Below are 18,972 nucleotides of genomic sequence, written 5' to 3'. Positions count from 1 at the left end.
CACGTGTTCATTGCCGTTGTTTTACTGATACTATATTTTTTAAATATCTCTTTACATATTCAAATAGTATATATATACATACGTATACAAATTATATATATTTGCAAATAATTATATAAAATTTTTTCATTTCATTTTTTTTATGCTCATACAAAAATTGAACAAATATTTATTTTTTGTATCCATATATTTATATATATATATCTATAGAGTGACATTTAAAAAGGGTTGGCTGTCATCAAATCAATCAAATTTTTTTCTTTTGACAACCGGATCAAATTTATTTGAATTTCATAACTGATATTTTTTTTAAATAAAAAAATTTTTTTTTGTTCATTTTGTTCATGTTACTATTATTATTATTTAGTATGATGTGAATATTTTGTTAAGATGTAAAATAAGTGGAGATAGATATATATTTGTAAGGTATTCGCGGTATTTTTTAAATTTAAAAATCAAACCATGTTTTATACGCGTGGATAATACTTGGCATGAATATTAACAGATTGGTGGATATGTATGGGTATTTTAAATAAAAAAAAATATATATATATATATTTTAAATCAAAAGAACGGATTATAAGATAAAACAAAATTAAATAAAAACACGTGTTTTTATGTCATAGGTGTGTATATTTCCACCCATATATATACAAGTAGAAATATATTTATATGTATTGAAGGATATATTTAATGTAGTACAGTAATTTAAAGAGGTGTAAGTGCTCTCACGTGTTCACGATGTGAGAAAAATAATAAACTCAGAAAAAAAAAAATTTTTCTTTGTTTTTAAAACTTGAAATTTAAATTTAAAGAAAAGTTGAAGAGTTACTACAAAATTAATCGTATACATTTTTGTTGATTATTAAAATTCTTACAAAAAAGGTCTAAATCAAAATTGTCATAGAATTAATTGTTAACTGTTAATTAAAAATTTAAAAAATTTCAAATTTATAAATAATTTTTAGTAAGACTTGAAATTCGGACTTAACTATTAGAGATACAGCAAAAATGTATATAGACAATTTTGTTTGTCATTAAATTTCCGACAAAAAATATTGCAATAAAAATGACGATAAAATGAACAGTTTAGTTGCAAAATGTAAATAACGCAATACTAAAAAGTAATAAAAAACAAAATTTAAATAATTTAAATATTTAAATAAATTATAATATTCGTGATTGATAAATTAAAATAAAAATGTATGACTGAACATCAGATTAATTAAATCTATTGAAAAATTAGCTTGTAAAAAGTGTCAAGTAACATGATAAATGAACATCGAACCTGCATATCATTTGAAACGTTTTATTTTTCTTTTTTTTTTTGTACATTAATTGGCAACAAAATTATGTTTTTTTTTTTTTTTAAATAAATCCGTTAGGTAACTAATTAATTTCCGTTTAGTGCATTGCCGGAAAGATGAAAGTACATAATATAAATCCGGTACTGTCTATATACATATACATATATAGATATGTAAGTGAGGATGTCTATGTATAAAATAGAATAAGTGTATTGTCGTAAATGAAAAGAACATAAAACCGGATACGCAGGTGAAGTTTGAAGTTCAAACTGAAGGGGTTTAAATAACAAAAAAAAAAAAAAAAATTACCATATCTGTTATATTTTTTAAAACTGTCTCAAGTCTCAAAAATACAAAATTCTTGCTCTTATTTCACATATTCCTTTATGGTTTATAGTTAGTTTTTTATTATCATTGTTAATATTTGAGACTATGTACAGGTAATAAAAATAATTAGGATACTAGTCACGTCTTAATAAAAGAGAAGCCGACTTGTTTAGATACATTTTTAAATTGTTTAAATTTACTTGCGTAATAAAAAATATTTTATTATGATAAATAACTTATTTTTTTTAAGTTTGCTGAGTATTAAATTTTTTACTGATAAAAAAATTTTGATTTTTTTTTTGAGTTCAAAGTCAAAACTAGAATTTATTTTTATAATTCTTATGGAAGTACAATGTTATGAAAGATTATTTTCTGACGGAAATCAACAAGTCGAGTTCGAGACTTTAAGCTCAGTATGCTTGAGTCCACGAAATCGGTCTTAAAATAACACTGGCAGCGGTCTTAAAACTTTTCCCGGTGTTAAGCGGAGTTAAATAAAAATTTTGTTCTATTTTTTAAGTATCAGAAGTTGAATTGTATTTCAAATACAGAAGAAAAATTTGTATTGTTTCAAAAATTAATGATCGACAAAATTACCAATTTATGGAGAAATCCAAAGAATATTTGTCCACAATAAAATGTCAATGTTATTGTATGAATTATGGGAAACAGATTTTTAGGTTCAAGTCTCGTTGTAAACTACATAAGCGAGAAAAATAAAATCAAATTATCAATGATCAATGTATCACTTTAAATCAGTTATTTACCTTACGAAAAATATTAGAGTTGTATTAAAAAATAATTATTATATTGTATCTAAATATCTGATCTGACAAGTGATCAAAATTTTTCAGTTTAATTAAAATGACATTTCTTATTTTATAGATAATAAAAAATTTTGATCGCAATTATCGATAATTTCTTAATTCTACCAGAACATTATTAGCATTATTTTTTTTCTGTTTCGTAGATCTTGAAACACTTGTAGTTTCACCTCCACTGTTTTAACACCGGTGTGAGTTAGTTTTAAAATCGTACAGGTATCTAAATAAGTCTATCTTAACACCGTTTCTTTCACAGTGCAATCAGATCTACGAAGATCGGATTTTTCAATTATTAACCCTAATCGGTTGAACATGGGTCGTTTGTGTTCAAATATTCTACTGTAAACAGCCTACATGTCTCTGAATTTTGATGAAAATGTTTATTGAAAAAAGGATTTTCGGGGCTGGCAACAACTCGATCGCATAGTTAGAAGTCCAATGAAGATCTAGGAATTTATTCAGGTTTTCCCTTACAGAATAACATAGTTAAATAAGTGGCGGACGCTAATGACGGATGTTCAACGTTTACGGGTGCTGAAAACAACGACACCGGATTAGAGTTAAGACCAACTTTGATCATAGTAGATCTTTTAATAGTATATTACATACCTAGGCCAGTAAAATAAGAAAAGTCTCAGAGCACATGTAATTGTTGGCCGAGGCGAAGCCGAGGTTGACAAACATGTGGTCTGAGGCTTTCTTTTTTACTGGCCAAGGTGCGTATACTATTTTTCTGCTCGACAAAGCCGGAAAGTTGCAACTTCGTTCAGGGCAGCGGCCCGAAAGTTGCCACTTTCCGGCCGGAGGGCAGAAAAATTATTTCAGTTCCTTCAAGATCTCTTTCGATCTACGATTTTATAAAAATTTTTTTGTAAAGCTTTGAAATCTTCATAAAAATTGGAATCGTTTTTTTAAAATTAATTTTCCGTTTGTTGTCTTGATTTTCGTAGATCTAAAAATGACAAAACTAGATCTCCGTAGACTTTAACTGTATGGAAAGATTTAGATCTTAGTATTTCTGTTATAACGCTGTTTCAAAACTTAATAAACGACAGAATTAAAATTTGTCAGAAAATCAGTAAGATATATTTTAGTTTTGGTACACTAGGTTTAACAAAAAGTTAATGTACGTATGAACAAAATAAAATTTTTAGGAAAAGTGTATTGAGTTATGAGTAAAAGTCCCCATAAGAACAAAAAGACAAAGAATCGATTTCTTCAACTCTTCAGTTACTGTAAACTTTGAAATTTGGCAGCCGTGAGTTTGAAGTAATGGAGATTTTATTTCAATTTGAATCCACTTCGAATCAAAGTTTCAATGTTAAAATAAACTTATCTTCCGGGTGAATTTTATTTCGAGAGAACTAAATAAATAAAAAATCATCTGCTCTGAATTCACTCCGCGTTAACCCGCACATTTTTTACAGTGTAAATATAAACCATATTTTTATGAAGTTGATCCTTACATTACTCTAAATTAATAATTAGAATTGAGTCTGTCATTAATAATTACTAACAAATTATTTTATAAATAAAATATTTCTAATTTCTATAATAAAAATTTAATTTAAGAAAAAAAACATCTTATAAATTGAATCTTCACTTTTTTCTACCAAAATTTGATATAATCGTTATTTTTAATGCAAAAAAAAGTTTGATAAATAAAATTAATTCCAGAGTCTGAACATGTATTCCGTTAGACATTGACGCGTTTGGGAAGAAGATAATGATGATGATGATGATTTTTTTCTTAAATGACGTACCTATGCAAACATAACGAAAGAAAAATATTTGCACGGGATAACGCGGGAGCTCATTATCGGGGTGACTATCTTTGTCATCCTCAAAATTCTTTTCTATTATTCTTTATACACATCTATCCATACTACATATATATTAATATATACATATCAAAGTATCTCTCTATTTTCTCTCTTTATTCATCATCATACATTATATATATATATATATATTATATTCGGTATTTTTTTTTATTACTACCAGAGTGAAACGGTTATCCAGGTGCGTGTGTTTAAAATTAGAGAAAGGGAGATTGATTCGATATGCATAAATTAGAGAAGACGATATATATACATATATACATTTAAAAAATCTGTGTACGTGTCAGGGATTGGGAATTTGGATTTAGATTTTTTTTTCGACTTCAGATAAATAAAATTGACGGGATTATAAATTGATGAATTTTTACGATACATTATTTGATAATTTATTTAATTAAATATTATTATAACTATTAAATTTTAAATAAATAAAATATAATAGTTAAAAATAATATATTTTGCGTTAGTTAAATATATACATGTACAAAAAATTGGAAAAAATTTTGGGCTCTTAATATTAATATTTAAAAGTGCATATATTTATACAATTATATTTTGTTGACAGTATTTTGTGTTATCCGGCGCAATTTGAATTTTTTGACAAAAAATTGTAATTATTGATACTTCAAATTTTCTTTACTTTTTAAACATTTTCCAAAATGTTTGAAAATCCAAATCTAAGTTTGCTTTTTATTTTTGAAAATTATTTGTTAAACAATAAAAATAAAAAAAAATTCATTTTCAGAATTTTGATTTTTTAGCATAAAAAACATTCTTAAAATTCAAAAGTCTTTATTTCAAAAGAATTTTCTATAAAATTTAATTAATAATTCAAAAAATAATTTACAATTTTATCATCGATTCAAAATAGTTGATACAAAAATTTCTAAAATTATGTTACTTCAAAATGTAGAGCTAAAAATTTTATGTGAAATTTTGAATATCATGTCTTGCATTATTTAAGAGAAGTTAAATGATTTGAAAATCAATTCAAAATTTTTGCGGTCAAATGATTAAATTTCGCGTAAATGAATAAAAAATATGGAAATTTATCATAAATTCAATTTTAATTTTGAATAATTTTTTGATCAATAGATTCATCACATCATGATAAAAATAGAATTATTTTTTATCTTCAACAATAATTTGAAAAAAAATAAGAATTGTCAATTTTTTTACATAAGTCTAATTCACATTCCAAAGAATAAAAAACCAATTTTTCTTAAAAAATTGCTTTTCACTTTCATCGTGAAATATAATTAATTTTTTTGTTTTAAATTAATTTGTTACAGCAGGCGTAGCCGTTCGTCATCAGACTGTGAATCAAGTGTTGTTGGTGTATCAGAACAATACGGTACAGTAGGACGTGAATCAGCAGAAGAGGGAGCTGATCATCATCAACAACATCACCAACAACATCATCAGCAGCAGCAACAACAACAACAACAACACGGAAATCAAGTTGACCCAGACGATCCAGAGGAAGCATCAAAACGTGTTGCCGCCGTACAAGTTCAAGTTCAGGGTATGGAGGGTGACTGGAGATACTGTGAGCATCCACTGTCGGTTGCTACCGCGGCGATGCTAAATTTACAACAGCAGCATCAGGTTGCCGCAGTATCTGGACATCCCGATGAACAAAATGTTCCTTATGTTTACGAGTACTACAAATTGCCGGAAAAATCCTCTGATGTTAAATTACCGCCAACTCATGAGCTTTGGTCTACGTAAGTAACTATTATATTCAAATATTGTTATTATTATTAGTAGTATCATTAAACAAATAATGTAAGGTAAGATGGGCCAAGCAAGAAAATGTTTATTGCTCTAAAACTATTGTTCATATTTCCATTACCAAAAAGTAGTGGTACAAAAATGAATGAAATTTCATTCTTAAGATAACAAAATCTATTTTTCAATCCCACAGTATAAAAATTTTGAATAATTTTTAAATTAACTTCTAACAAATTTAGTTATAGATTCAATTTTAATAAAATTTTTCCACATTTTTACATAAAAATTATCAGAGGCCGATTTTACTCCACTTTTATAAAAAAATAAATTCAATCATTAACTGTTTTTTTTCATACAAAATTTTCGGAGTAAAATTAATAATAAATCAACTTTACCCCATTTTGCTTAAAAATCATTTAATATTAATTTTTTTTTTCCTACATACAATTATGGAGCCCATCTTACCCCTTTATTTTTAAAATATAAAAAAGGTGAAGCGATTAATTTTCGATACAAAGTTATTTCATTTTTAACCAGACAACCATTACAACGAAAAACTTCAATACATATATATATATATTTTTTTATATAATAAATACCTTTCACTTAAATTGGTTTGAGTTACATTTTTACGCTCGATTTGTTGGGTTTGCAAACTCCGATCTTATTCGCGTGTTCTCATTGACAACGGTTATTATATACATACATACATGTATATACCAAAACGGATGCTGAACACTAAGGGGGGTTGATATATATTTTGGGTTTATGCTTATGGTTTAAAGAGATTTACTATATATGTATATATAAGATGATGCTCAAAAAGCGTCCCAATTTAATTCTTTCTCTTTCTTATAATATTCCTCCTCTTTCTTTATTTACATCACATCCTCTTATTCACTCGCCAACCCTAAATAAAAAAAAAAAAAGTTCAAGCGGTACTTTTTGATTTATATCGGTTGTTTAGCATATTTTCTAATTTACTGTTTGAGAAATTTTTCTCAACGTACCCAAAGTCATATGTATTTTTTTTTCTACAATAAAATTATTTTTTGCCATTACAATGACAATTGTTACTTATTTTATTTATACTTGTTTTTTATTATACTTTTTTGAATTTTAAGTAACATACTTTAATTATCTCGCATTCCGATCTCGTTATCTATTATCTTGGGTATTTGAACCCTTTTTTTATCATGATAATCTAGACGATTTGTATGATGCATCAGTTTTAATGCTGGTTTAATTTATCGGCTGATGTAACCCTTTTAATTTTTAATTGAAACTTTTTTTGGTTTAAGTTACACTTAATATTTAACGAGGAATTTAATCCAATTTTTAAATTAGAGTTTAATTTTTTTTAACAATTTTTTTTTCTAAACGTGGTCTGATTTTTATTATTATGGTTTTACTTAATACGTCATGATCATGAGACATGATACATACGTGGGTAAAGCATGGAGTCGTCTAGACAACATCCTACATCATGATCAAATAGTTTGATAAAAAGAAAAGAAAACAAAATTTTAAATGACATTTTTCTGATATTGGATGTAAGGAAAAATTCTTATCGTTCTGTCAATATAAATTGTCTTATAAGAAAATGTCTAATCTATTGAAAGGTAAAACGAAATTTTTAAATAATTTATTATTTTTATTTATCCACTTAATGGATTAATGGAAACGCCGATTTTTTCTGGTAGTCGAACCAGGTAGCAAAAATTATGATTAAATATTTTAGTAGAAAAATTCATGGATTAATAGAAATATTTATTATTCTACTAGTTCATTTAATGGATTAATGGAAATGTCGATTCGTTATTTCTCTTTGTGCACTATCTTTTAATAAACTACACTGTAAAAAATAGGGAGTGAATTCGGAGTGATTACGGATTTTATATAAATTCAAATTCTTTCTGTCACTCAAGGTTCCGGAGTCAAAAAACAAAAATTCACTCCACTCGCTTAAAATGAATCAGTGAAAAGTGCTGCAAATCAGTGAATATTCACTGGATAAACAGTCCCAAGTATACCACTAATTGAATAAGTAGTATACTTGGGACTGTTTATGAATTGAATATTCACTGATTTGCAGCATTTTTCACTGATTCATTTTAAGAGAGCACATCTGGAGTAAATAGAGAGTTTGGTTTTTCAGCGGAGTCATTTCGGAGTGAATTAAATTTTATTTAAATCCGCATGGGAGTTGCAATATTAAAATAAACTCCCCTGGGGAGTGAATGTTACTCCAAGGGGATTGAATGAATACACAGTCATCTGCTCCGCATTCACTCCGGATTTAATCCGCGTTCACTCCGCAAATTTTTTACAGTGTAATGGATATCAGATTTCTATTATTTATCCTACTCTCTAAAAATGAATCAGTGAAATTCACTTCGAATTAGTGAATATTAACTGGGAACCAGCTATAAGTATACCACTGGTTGAATTAATGGTATACTTATAGCTGTAGAAATAATGACTATCCACTGATTCGCAGTGAATTTCACTAATTCATTTTCAGAGGGTATAATCCATGAAAAACTTTTCAATTACATGGAAAAAAACGGACCTCAAAATTTAGTTACAATTACTCTGTAGAAAGTAACTCGAAACCATTAATGGACCCGATAAAATTTTAATTTGGCAGAAGTAATAAATTACTATTGCTTAAGTAAAAGATACAAACGCTTAGCAATTTTTAATTTATGACGGCACATTCTACTTATGGATTAGTAATTTTTTACTTTTGTCAAAAGTAAAAACTATCGAATCGCATTTTTTCCGTTTACTCATTATAATTGTTTACTTTTTAAAATGGATTAATATTTAAATGCAATCCATTTTCCATTAAATTTTCAATGGATAGATTTTGACCCTTTAAATTTGTAAAAGAAATTTTTTTTCTATAAAAAAAAAACTTCTATTTTATAAATAAGAGTAAAAATAAAATTATTTAAATTTAGTATCATGATAATTTTATAAAATTTAATCATTACCAAGAAATCTTAAAAGACAGCAACTAGAGGGTAGATGACCTAAACGTAAAGACGACGTATGACAGAGTTGACATGTAGCATAAAATGCTCGAGTGCCCTCTGATCCTCATCCTTGTCTTCGTGTCACGTCATAAAATGAAACTGGCTACATATCAAGACCGCGAGAATGTAATGTAACAGCGATATATAATAAAAAACAAGTGAGACAAAGACGATAAATACTCTTAACAAAAGTAATAATAATAACGATAAGGATAAGGATGGTAATCGCAATAGTCAGAAAAAAATAAATATCCATAATAAAATTATAAAATTTAACATTTTATTCCCGACACGTATCACCAGAGTCTTTATTTAAATTTATTACCACTAGTTTTCGTGATAATTTAAGTGTTTTTAAACGCGTCGACTGTCTAGTCTGCATGGAAATATCACGGGCTATTTTTATGTTTATTTTATTATTATTATTTTTATTTTTTTTTTTTTATAATTTAATTAGTATTATGTCGGCGGCGAACACAAGAGGACAAAGAATTGTAGTCAGTAATATGCAAGTAAGGTGATGTGAGATGACTATGAGGTGAAACAGAGCATAGAGATCGTGTTACATTTTGTCGTGAGACATTTTGTCGAATGTCGTTGTTTGTAATGTGGAGACATAAAAATAAAACGTAATATGTTATGTAGTATAATGTAACAACAGTAATACTTTTGTTTAACTTCTTTCAAAGAGAATTTTTTCGGAGTATGTTATTGGTTTTTTGTGTTTTATTTTGTTTTTGAGTGCAATACACAACGGGTTAAATTAGTTGAATAACGCCTGAGAATTTTTTCTGATAACATTCTTAGAAAAGACTCCAATAAATCTGTATTTTAATTAACTTTTACATAAATTTGATTCTTCTGTCTTAGTTCAGTTTGAGAAAGATCGTTTGGAAAGATGTTTTACGCGAATCTGTTGCATAACATGCCTAAGAAAATTTTCTACTACAATTCTTAAAGAAATCTTACAAAATTCTGTATCCTATATTTCTTACAAATCGTCCCCTTTCGGGGTAAACCTCGTAATTACTTTTTTTTCATAATTAAAATTATGAGTGAAAAATATTCTTTAGTACTGCTACTGCGTAAAAAAAGCTTCAAATTTTAATAATTATAACAGAATGTTCGAGAGACTTTTGAATTTTAATATTTCCATTAACGCACGTGTAACAGAATAGATGTTTTGACTGATTTCTGAAACAATTATAATTTTGGAGTTACAAGATTTACCTAGAAAAGGGACGAAATCTGTATCCTCTCTTGATAAAGTCTAAGGAAAGATTTTTTGAAGGATGTCTTACATATATATCTGTTGCATGACTTGCCTAGAATTCATCTCTAGTATTCCTAAAATAATTTACAAAAATGTGTCTCATATTTTACACAAATTTGCATCTTCAGTCTCAAAAAAGTTCGAGTCGTTTTTTTTTTTTAAAGATTTGTGAAGTAAATCTGTAGCAAAACTTACCCGAGAATCTTCTATACTAGAATTCTTAGGGAAATTTTACACAAATTTGTATTTTTAGTCTCAATCAAGTTTGTGTCAAGTTTTTTTTTGAAAGATTTTCTACAAATCTACATTTTCAGTCTTACCTAAGTTTAAGGTAAGATTTTGTGCTAGAGTTTTCTTATGCAAACCTGTTGCAGTATTTTCTTTAGAAGCATTTTAGGCGGGCTCACAAAAACCTGCACTTTGAGTCTCAATAAATTCTAAAGCAAGATTTTGACTGTAAGATGTCTTATGTAAATCTGTTGCATAATTTGCTTAAGAGTATTAATTATTGCCCATAAACGAACACTTGTAATGATATAATCATCATTAATTCCTGAATTAATTCTCTGTAATAAAAAAAATTCCTCTAAAAATGAATTGCTTATAATCCGAAAAATTTGTTAATTATCTCAGAAATATACATCTTCCTAATTAAATAAAATTATTTCATATGATTTATTGACATGACATGACCGCATGACACACGTCAAGTTAATTTGTCTTAAAAGATTTCCGGTTAAACATATCACTAACCGGCAATTCCGGTAGTACCGCAAATAAAACAAAAAAACGTAATATAATAATACCATACTAATAATGATCATAAAGCCCATAGGTATAAGTAAGAAAAAAAAAATCAAGACCTGCCGGTGCTAGTACAACTCCCTGACCTCGCATTGACCTACACTCACTCGCGCCATGCATTCTTGTAGCGACAAAATTCCTAAAATTACACATTAATAAATATAGTAAATATTATAAATTTTAAAAAATAATATTTATCTCATTATTGAAATCCGTTTGTTTTGTCGTACGTCGTAATTTTTTTTTGTTTTTATTAACTATGCATATAATAAGCGAATAATGATTTATCGTTTACATTTAGCGACAAGTGGAATGGCTAATTTACTGAATAACTATTACGACCGATGACCTTATACAATATATATACTGTAGTCACATATATATATAATATTTATAAATCAAGTTAACAAAATTATTTACTTTATATTGTTATTATTATGCACTTCTTTTTTTTCAAAATATTTATAGATAGATATGTGTGTGTGTGTGTGTGTGTGTGTGTGTGTATAAACATGAATAAAAATAAAAATTATGTGAATAATAAAAAAACAGTTCGATAAAATTATGTATGTAGGAATTGATAAAATAAATGAAATCAATTAAAAATGTTAATTATTTTAAAAATTCATACCAAATATTTATGTACATATATACATATATTTTATATATTTTGTTTTAATGTATACAATCAATTGAATACTAAAAAACAAAAAATGCAATAAATTATAATTAATTTTTACATTAAATATTAAATTCAAAAAAAAAATTTATGTTTAATTCGCGCAAGTTCATAAATTATCAAATGAGAAATATAAATTTTTAATTAAAACTTTTTTCTCAATTAAAAAATTAAAAATACTTTGGCCATAAGTAATTATAATTTTAGTTATTTTATCACCCAATGAAATGTTAATAAAGATTAATTGCGTCTAAAACTTAAATTTCTGGGCTGTTTGTCATCATGTTTATTTAAAAAAAAAAATTTTCCACTGTATTATTATTGTATTTTATAATACTTAACTTATATATCGCATTATACTATTTAAATAATATAATTTATTATTATTTATTATTCATTGGATAAACTTACACTAAAAATAACAAAATAGTTAAAAAAAAATCTTTTCATTACCGTCAATGCAACGTTAATGATTAATGCATTATTTACAGATCCGGGATTTGATTTGTAAAAAATTTTAAATCAAAATGACGTAAAAAAAACCTGATTATAAAAGAAAATAAAATAATACAATAATAAAAAAAAAAGGATATATATATATATATATATATATATATATATATAAATGTAAAAAGAGAAATGAAAAAGGCAGAAGACTGCTCTTCGGCGCCCGTCGGATTAGCATCGCATTACTGATCGTCCTTTCGGATCCATTTCATATAAGCCGAATTCATAGGGTTCCAATCCATATATTTTTACATACATCTACGCATCCTTCCTCACTAAAACATCCTTATATATATACATACTCATATGTATATCTGTAAATATGCATACTTTAGCACCGCCTCAGGTTATGACATATTCCGTCTCACACTTAATATCTCGTTGGTTAAAAAGAAAAAAAAGCATTTTCGCTGGTTCGTTATTTCTTGTAGATATATTCTTCGTACATTGCGTCGTCAAGAGATACTCGAGACACATGAAGACACCATTACATATCCTGTAAGCTTTACTTGGATGTATCTCATCCATATGTGTACATATATGTATGTATTTATATGTAGGTATAAGACCATAAGAGAAGGCAGGACAAAAAAGGTTGAAGGAAACTTCAGGTATCAGGTATCAACGACGCATTGTATCGAAGCATCTGACCGTAGGGTACTGGTATGTAGCTGGTGCCAAAAAGGGTGGAAGGATGATAGTAAAGTTGACGACTTGAGACTCAAACCCGGTTGCTATAAAGAAATAGGAATTCATATAGGGATACGTCTATGGGGTTATTTTATAAGAGCCAGCAAAGTTTGATGGTTTGTGTGGATAAAAATTCAACCCTACTAAAATGCGTTAGAAGGGTAGACACTTTTTTATTTTTTTTTTTTTTCCTTTTATTGTGATGCACATTATCATGCTAAATATAACATGTTAACTACTTGGTACAATGAATGTACTCGTATTTCCGCGAGGCGTTTGAGCATCTTGTAAAAATTCATAAATTCCATTATGTTACAGAGGAGTTATGGGCCAGAAACTATTGGTTGAGAGCACTGGATCAAGACTGGAAAACTCGGAGAATAATGGCAGTGGTGAATTGCACCACTTTTTGCATCAATATAATCAACAATCGCCGAGTCCTAATCAGAGTTTGCAAGGCAATATCTCGATGCCATTGAGTCCTCAGTCTTTGCGGCACGACGGGTCTTCAGGTATTGGAATTAAAAGAGAACCAGAGGATTTGAGCTCCTCGCGTGGTGGTCAGCAGTCCAATAAACGGCATAAACAAGCTCAGCCTGATAGTCCTACGCCGCCGGGAATGTATCATCATCATCAGCATCAATTACAGGTTACATTTATAACAACTTTTAAATTTCCAATAGTTTTTATGCCTCCGATCTTGTTAATTGCATTCTTTTAGTCAATTAGCCGAATTCCGAAAACACCCATTCTGAAAACGGAATCTAACGTTTTGTATTTTTTTACCAGTTCCCCTTAAAATTTATTTGAGTGACATCTAGAAATATCCCAAAGACGATTACAATCTTTGTATTACGAACTAAAAAATCTCTTAGCCTTCCGCAATATAATTTCCTCTTAACAAGTGAATGAAATCGTGTTTCATTAAAGGTCCAGCAATACGGTAGCCCATTTGACCCATACTCGGCATGCAGCCCACGGCTATCAACCTACAATTCGGGTTCAAACGCCAGCGGAAGTGCAACACCGGGTTTACACCAAGAAGGCAATACAGTCTACGTAACGAGTGAAGCGTTACCACCCCTAGCATCATCTAGTTCAGCTTCATTACCAACTACCACGACGTCGTACACTAGGTACGAAGTTGTTCCCAGTTCGTATACAACCCATGCAGTAAGGTCCTCATCCAGCAGCAGTAAAGTCCTGACAGTTGATCTTCCTAGCCCGGATTCGGGGATCGGAGCCGACGCAGTAACACCCAGACAAGATCATCATCCACCTACAGCTCTACACCAGGTTTGTTGAGACGATTCCACCAGAACTAGGCAACTAGTACAACCAATCGATAAAGCTCTTTCTTCAAACCCTTTAATATTGGAATGTCTTGTTAATTACAGTCGTCATTTGATTACACGGAACTGTGTCCAAGTAATAATAACAATGCAACGACAGTGGTCCTTGAAAGTGGTACTGTTGTACATCACCAACCGTTACAATTACAATTACAACAGCCGCACAATCAGACCCAAGTTCAACGGGGTCTTGTTAATCCTGCAGCCTCCCCATCAACGACTCCAAATCCACCACGATCTCGTCCCTGGCACGATTTCGGACGTCAAAATGATGCAGATAAAATTCAGATACCAAAAATGTAAGTTGTTTATAATATCTTGTTAATTATTTTAATTATAAAACCGGAAGTTTGTCAGACATTTATGATTTATTGATGACAAATTGCGTTATTAATTTAACAAGAACGTCGAACGCTTAACGTTGAATGAAAATGTCATGGGTCGAGGATTTATATATAGACATAGACTGTAGTTAATATAAAAATTGTCCGTTATATGTTGGTGCAGTTGATACAAGTCGCAATAAACGCGAATAAGAGTTGAGTAGACTGTGTAGCGCGGGCGAAGTTAAGCGGCAAGACTCAAGACTAGACTTGTTATAAAGAATCTATTGCTAATGGTTACCGGGCGTTCACCCGACATTTTTTTTTTTCTATTTCTACACATACTTTTTTTTTATTTATTCCACAGTCTACTACCGACTCATGCTTATCGTCTTATCATCATTGCCTTAGTTAACTAGCTTGCCCTGTTAAAATATTACAACTCCCTCACTTGTGTGCATTTTGCTGATAGTTTACTTTTAATTTAAAAAAATAAATACATACATACATACATTTCCTAAGTACCAAGCTGTCAGATATAACTATATCTGATACGATATTATTTATTTATTGGAATATTTTTTTATAGATAATGATGATTTTAATGTTTGTTAACTTCGCGTGCGACCAAGACATTTTTGCCCATTAATCGTTTTATTTTTTATGGCTATGACTTTTTGACTAATGCAAACATTAATAAACTCATTTATTTCACTTATAAAATATGTTTTTAGCTTTCGTTTCACAGCTTGAACAGCTCGGTACGATAAGCCAATAAGTTTTTATGACCCGCCAAGTTAAAAATGGCACTTTTTACTACAACTTTTGTAACTTTGCTCCAAATAATCGGAAAAATTATCTTGAAAACAATTTTTGGAGTTAAAACCCCAAAATTATGACCAGCAAAGTCCTTTTCAGCTGATAAAAATTTTTTAGCAACTCACAAGAGTGAACTAAAAAAAAAAAACTTCCGAAATCACTATTTTTGATTAATGGCCCATAACTTTATGACGTAATAATAATCGATTAACGGAATTAGAAAGGCTGTAAAGTAGATATTTAGAGGTTTAAAATACTCTTTTTAGTAGATTTCATAGGAATCGAACTATTGCATTTGTCTTCATGATGGAATTTTCGAAAAATTTTGCTACCTCTGGACTCAGATCGACGAGCTGAGTCGGGAAATACATATGGTTCAAAAGTTTATGTATGTATTTATATATTTATACGATAGAACGCGGCTTGTCACGACGATAGCGTCTAAAATTATTAACTGATCTTAATGAAACTCAGCACACATTTTCTGTAGACGATTTTCGAAATCAAGTTCGAAGATGAGCAAAATCAGTCAATTAGTTTTGTAGTTATAGCATTTCAAAATTTTTAAAACGTCAAAAATTCATATTTTTACTGATTCTTTCTCTAATAACTTTTTAATGTGACAACTTATCGAATTTCTTCAAAATGCATCTGAAAGCTCTTTGAATAAGTTTTAATTTTCATGCCTAAACCAAAGAAATTTATCTTACTACTCATCAAATAATATTTTGCTATTGCATTCGTTTCTGATGATGTTCAAAAAAACTTTTTTGTGGTTTTCCCAATGCCTTCGATTCTGGCTATACACTTTTTACATATATATCTATTTATGAGTATAGATATTATAAAATCTACTTGCATTTCGACTGCTGAATGGCCTTTTTTTAAATTCTTGGTTCGATCATTTTTTACCGAGTCACAGTAATTTAAAAATGGAACCATTTTTGAAACCAACTAAAAGTAAGTTCTTTTTTGTGATTATTCTTTAATGTTACAGTTATTCGGCATATGGTTTCAAATATCATCTAGAGTCGCCGATAAGCACATCACAGAGACGTGAAGATGACAGAATAACGTATATTAATAAAGGTCAATTTTACGGCATCACTTTAGATTACGTTCCTGATCCAGACAAGCCACTTTTGAAAACCGGACAAACTGTTAAGGTAACTATCAAATTTATTTTTAATTAACAATTATTATAATAATTATCATTAATTAATCAAATCGTACCAACTTGCATATGTACATATACATATATAGATATATATTAGTATAAAAAGGTATAAATAGTAAAACAAAAAGTTAAAGGAAGTAAACTCGATCGTTCGCGCTTAACTAAGTGTAACAAATCTGTGGTTTGATAACACGATCAATCTATATATAACTTGAACGTTCATTCACCCGAATCACAAAAAATAATCATTGCAGTTATATACATATATGCATATCCATTATATATATAAATATGTTGCTAAACGTCTTTTTATAACGATTCAAAAATAAATTTGATTATTATGACTGATTTTATGTAAAAAAAAGATTTCGACTGGTATCAGTCTAGTCGCGGTAAAAAAAGTAATATTTATATGTTGATCGTGATAATATATAACAAATAAGAGGTAATGCAGTAGCTATAAAGAAATTTAAATCGGCTAATTAGAATAAGGTGTTACATATTTGTTACTGTTTGAATATTTAAATAGATTAAAGAGTGAAATCAGTGATTTTTATCGGTTTTTGTTATTAATTGATTTCCATGTATATGCTGTTATTTATTTTATGCGTAGAATTTAAATTATACGGAAAACATAGTTTTACATTTATGTAATGGTTTTTTTTTTCTTGTTAATTATGGGGACTGTTACTTTTTACAATCATAAAATTGAAGTTGTTTTTTATAAGGAAATTTATACTGAACAAGAATAATATAGAGAGTGACACAAAGTGAGACACTATTTTTTAACAAAAAATTTGTTTATTTGTAAATTTTTATCTGCAATCTAGAAAACATCGAATGAATTGGTCACCCCTAAAAAGTACAACTATTTCAAAATTTTGATCAAAAAAAATTTTCCGTGTTCATAATCTGAATTATTTTATTACAATTCGGCACAAGCTGGCTGACTTGAAGATAAAATGAACTTAAAAAAAAAATCGAATATTGATACACTGAAAAAAGATTTATTTGAGCCAAAGATACCGTATATCTGAATGTAGCCCAATAAATATTTAATTGTAAGAAAGAAATAATATATTTGAGCAATTTAATTGCTTGAAATAAGTGATTTATTTATGGTAAAGATATGATTTAATTGCTGCAAATAAATATGTGCTTCAAATATATGTTAAGTATCGCCAAATTTTCCGTTGTTTGTCACAAATTTAATATCTTTACCGCAAACATATCATTTATTTACCATAAATAAATTATATATTTCAGTCAAATTATAAAATTATTTGAATCAACAGTCATATTTAGTTTTACCAAATATAGTTATTTGTCATTAAGAAAAAAAACCACATATAAATTGATTTATTTGGGACAAATATTTATTTTTTTCAGTGCATTTATTTTATTTTGCGTAATTGCTTTTAATTTTCTCACAGAATTTAAAAGTTTTTATTCTGTTTTTTTATACGAGCATTACTATTATACTTATTTTCAGTTTTACTCGAGGTAACTAATTTACCCCATACTTTTTCAGAGACTGTATAAGCATTTACAAAAAAAAATTGATAATTTAAAAATGGTACCTACTTTTGCCCCATTCTCCTCCTATATTAAGAAACTTGGAGTTAATTGGCACTATTGATGAGACAAAAAAAACTTTTTACAATCGTCGCCCATTCAATTTCAAAGTCTACTTTTTTTGTTCTCAATAATATAATTCAGTTATCAAACTTGAACAAACAAAAAAAAAAAACATTTTTTTTTACTAACAATTTTTAATTGTCCCTACTGTAGACTGACCATCTTGCCCCATATATTCAACAAACTGTAACTAAAAATTTCCAAACAAAAATTAATTTTGTTTTTCTCAAAAATAGTGTCTCATTTTGACCCTCGTTTCCATATAATATTAAATTAGTTTTTAAATGCCACTAAACTTTTATTTCTATCTCTCTTAAAAACATAAATGTAAAACTTTCTCTTTAGTCAATATCTACAATTACATTTTCTTAAAATAAATAAATAAAAAAAAAAATTTTATTATTACTTTCAGAGTGTCGTAATGTTAATGTTCCGTGAAGAAAAAAGCCCCGAAGATGAAATAAAAGCTTGGCAATTTTGGCACGGCCGACAACACTCCGTGAAGCAACGAATCCTCGATGCTGGTAAGTTCATCATAAATTACTACTGATATTTAATTATTGCTCAATATTAATTAATAAAAAAACAAAATTATACATTTCTCATACAAACATAAATAAATAAATAAATCAAAAT

General features: G+C 28.3%; 2 protein-coding genes across 7 annotated transcripts in view; one reads left to right on the top strand and one right to left on the bottom strand.

Annotated features, from left to right (window-relative positions):
- Nucleotides 1-18,972, bottom strand: part of LOC130673095 (uncharacterized) — a 332,376-nt gene that overhangs the window by 16,492 nt on the left and 296,912 nt on the right. The gene's annotated exons all lie outside the window — the stretch shown is intronic.
- LOC130673096 (uncharacterized) overlaps nucleotides 1-18,972 on the top strand; it is a 51,587-nt gene that overhangs the window by 24,475 nt on the left and 8,140 nt on the right. For all 6 annotated transcript variants that reach the window (XR_008990828.1, XR_008990827.1, XM_057478014.1 and 3 more), the window contains exons 4-9: nucleotides 5,592-6,026; nucleotides 13,346-13,676; nucleotides 13,958-14,323; nucleotides 14,425-14,678; nucleotides 16,519-16,687; nucleotides 18,749-18,860. Coding sequence is in view for 4 of the 6 variants with exons in the window: in XM_057478014.1 (XP_057333997.1) it covers nucleotides 5,592-6,026; nucleotides 13,346-13,676; nucleotides 13,958-14,323; nucleotides 14,425-14,678; nucleotides 16,519-16,687; nucleotides 18,749-18,860 (1,667 nt within the window). In the remaining 2 variants the exon portion in view is untranslated. The remainder of the gene's footprint in view (nucleotides 1-5,591; nucleotides 6,027-13,345; nucleotides 13,677-13,957; nucleotides 14,324-14,424; nucleotides 14,679-16,518; nucleotides 16,688-18,748; nucleotides 18,861-18,972) is intronic.

Source organism: Microplitis mediator, chromosome 8 (genome assembly GCF_029852145.1).
Source record: "Microplitis mediator isolate UGA2020A chromosome 8, iyMicMedi2.1, whole genome shotgun sequence".
Classification (NCBI taxonomy): Eukaryota; Metazoa; Arthropoda; class Insecta; order Hymenoptera; family Braconidae; genus Microplitis; species Microplitis mediator.
Note: the sequence above shows the minus strand (reverse complement) of the source record. Positions and strands in the feature narration are given on the sequence as shown.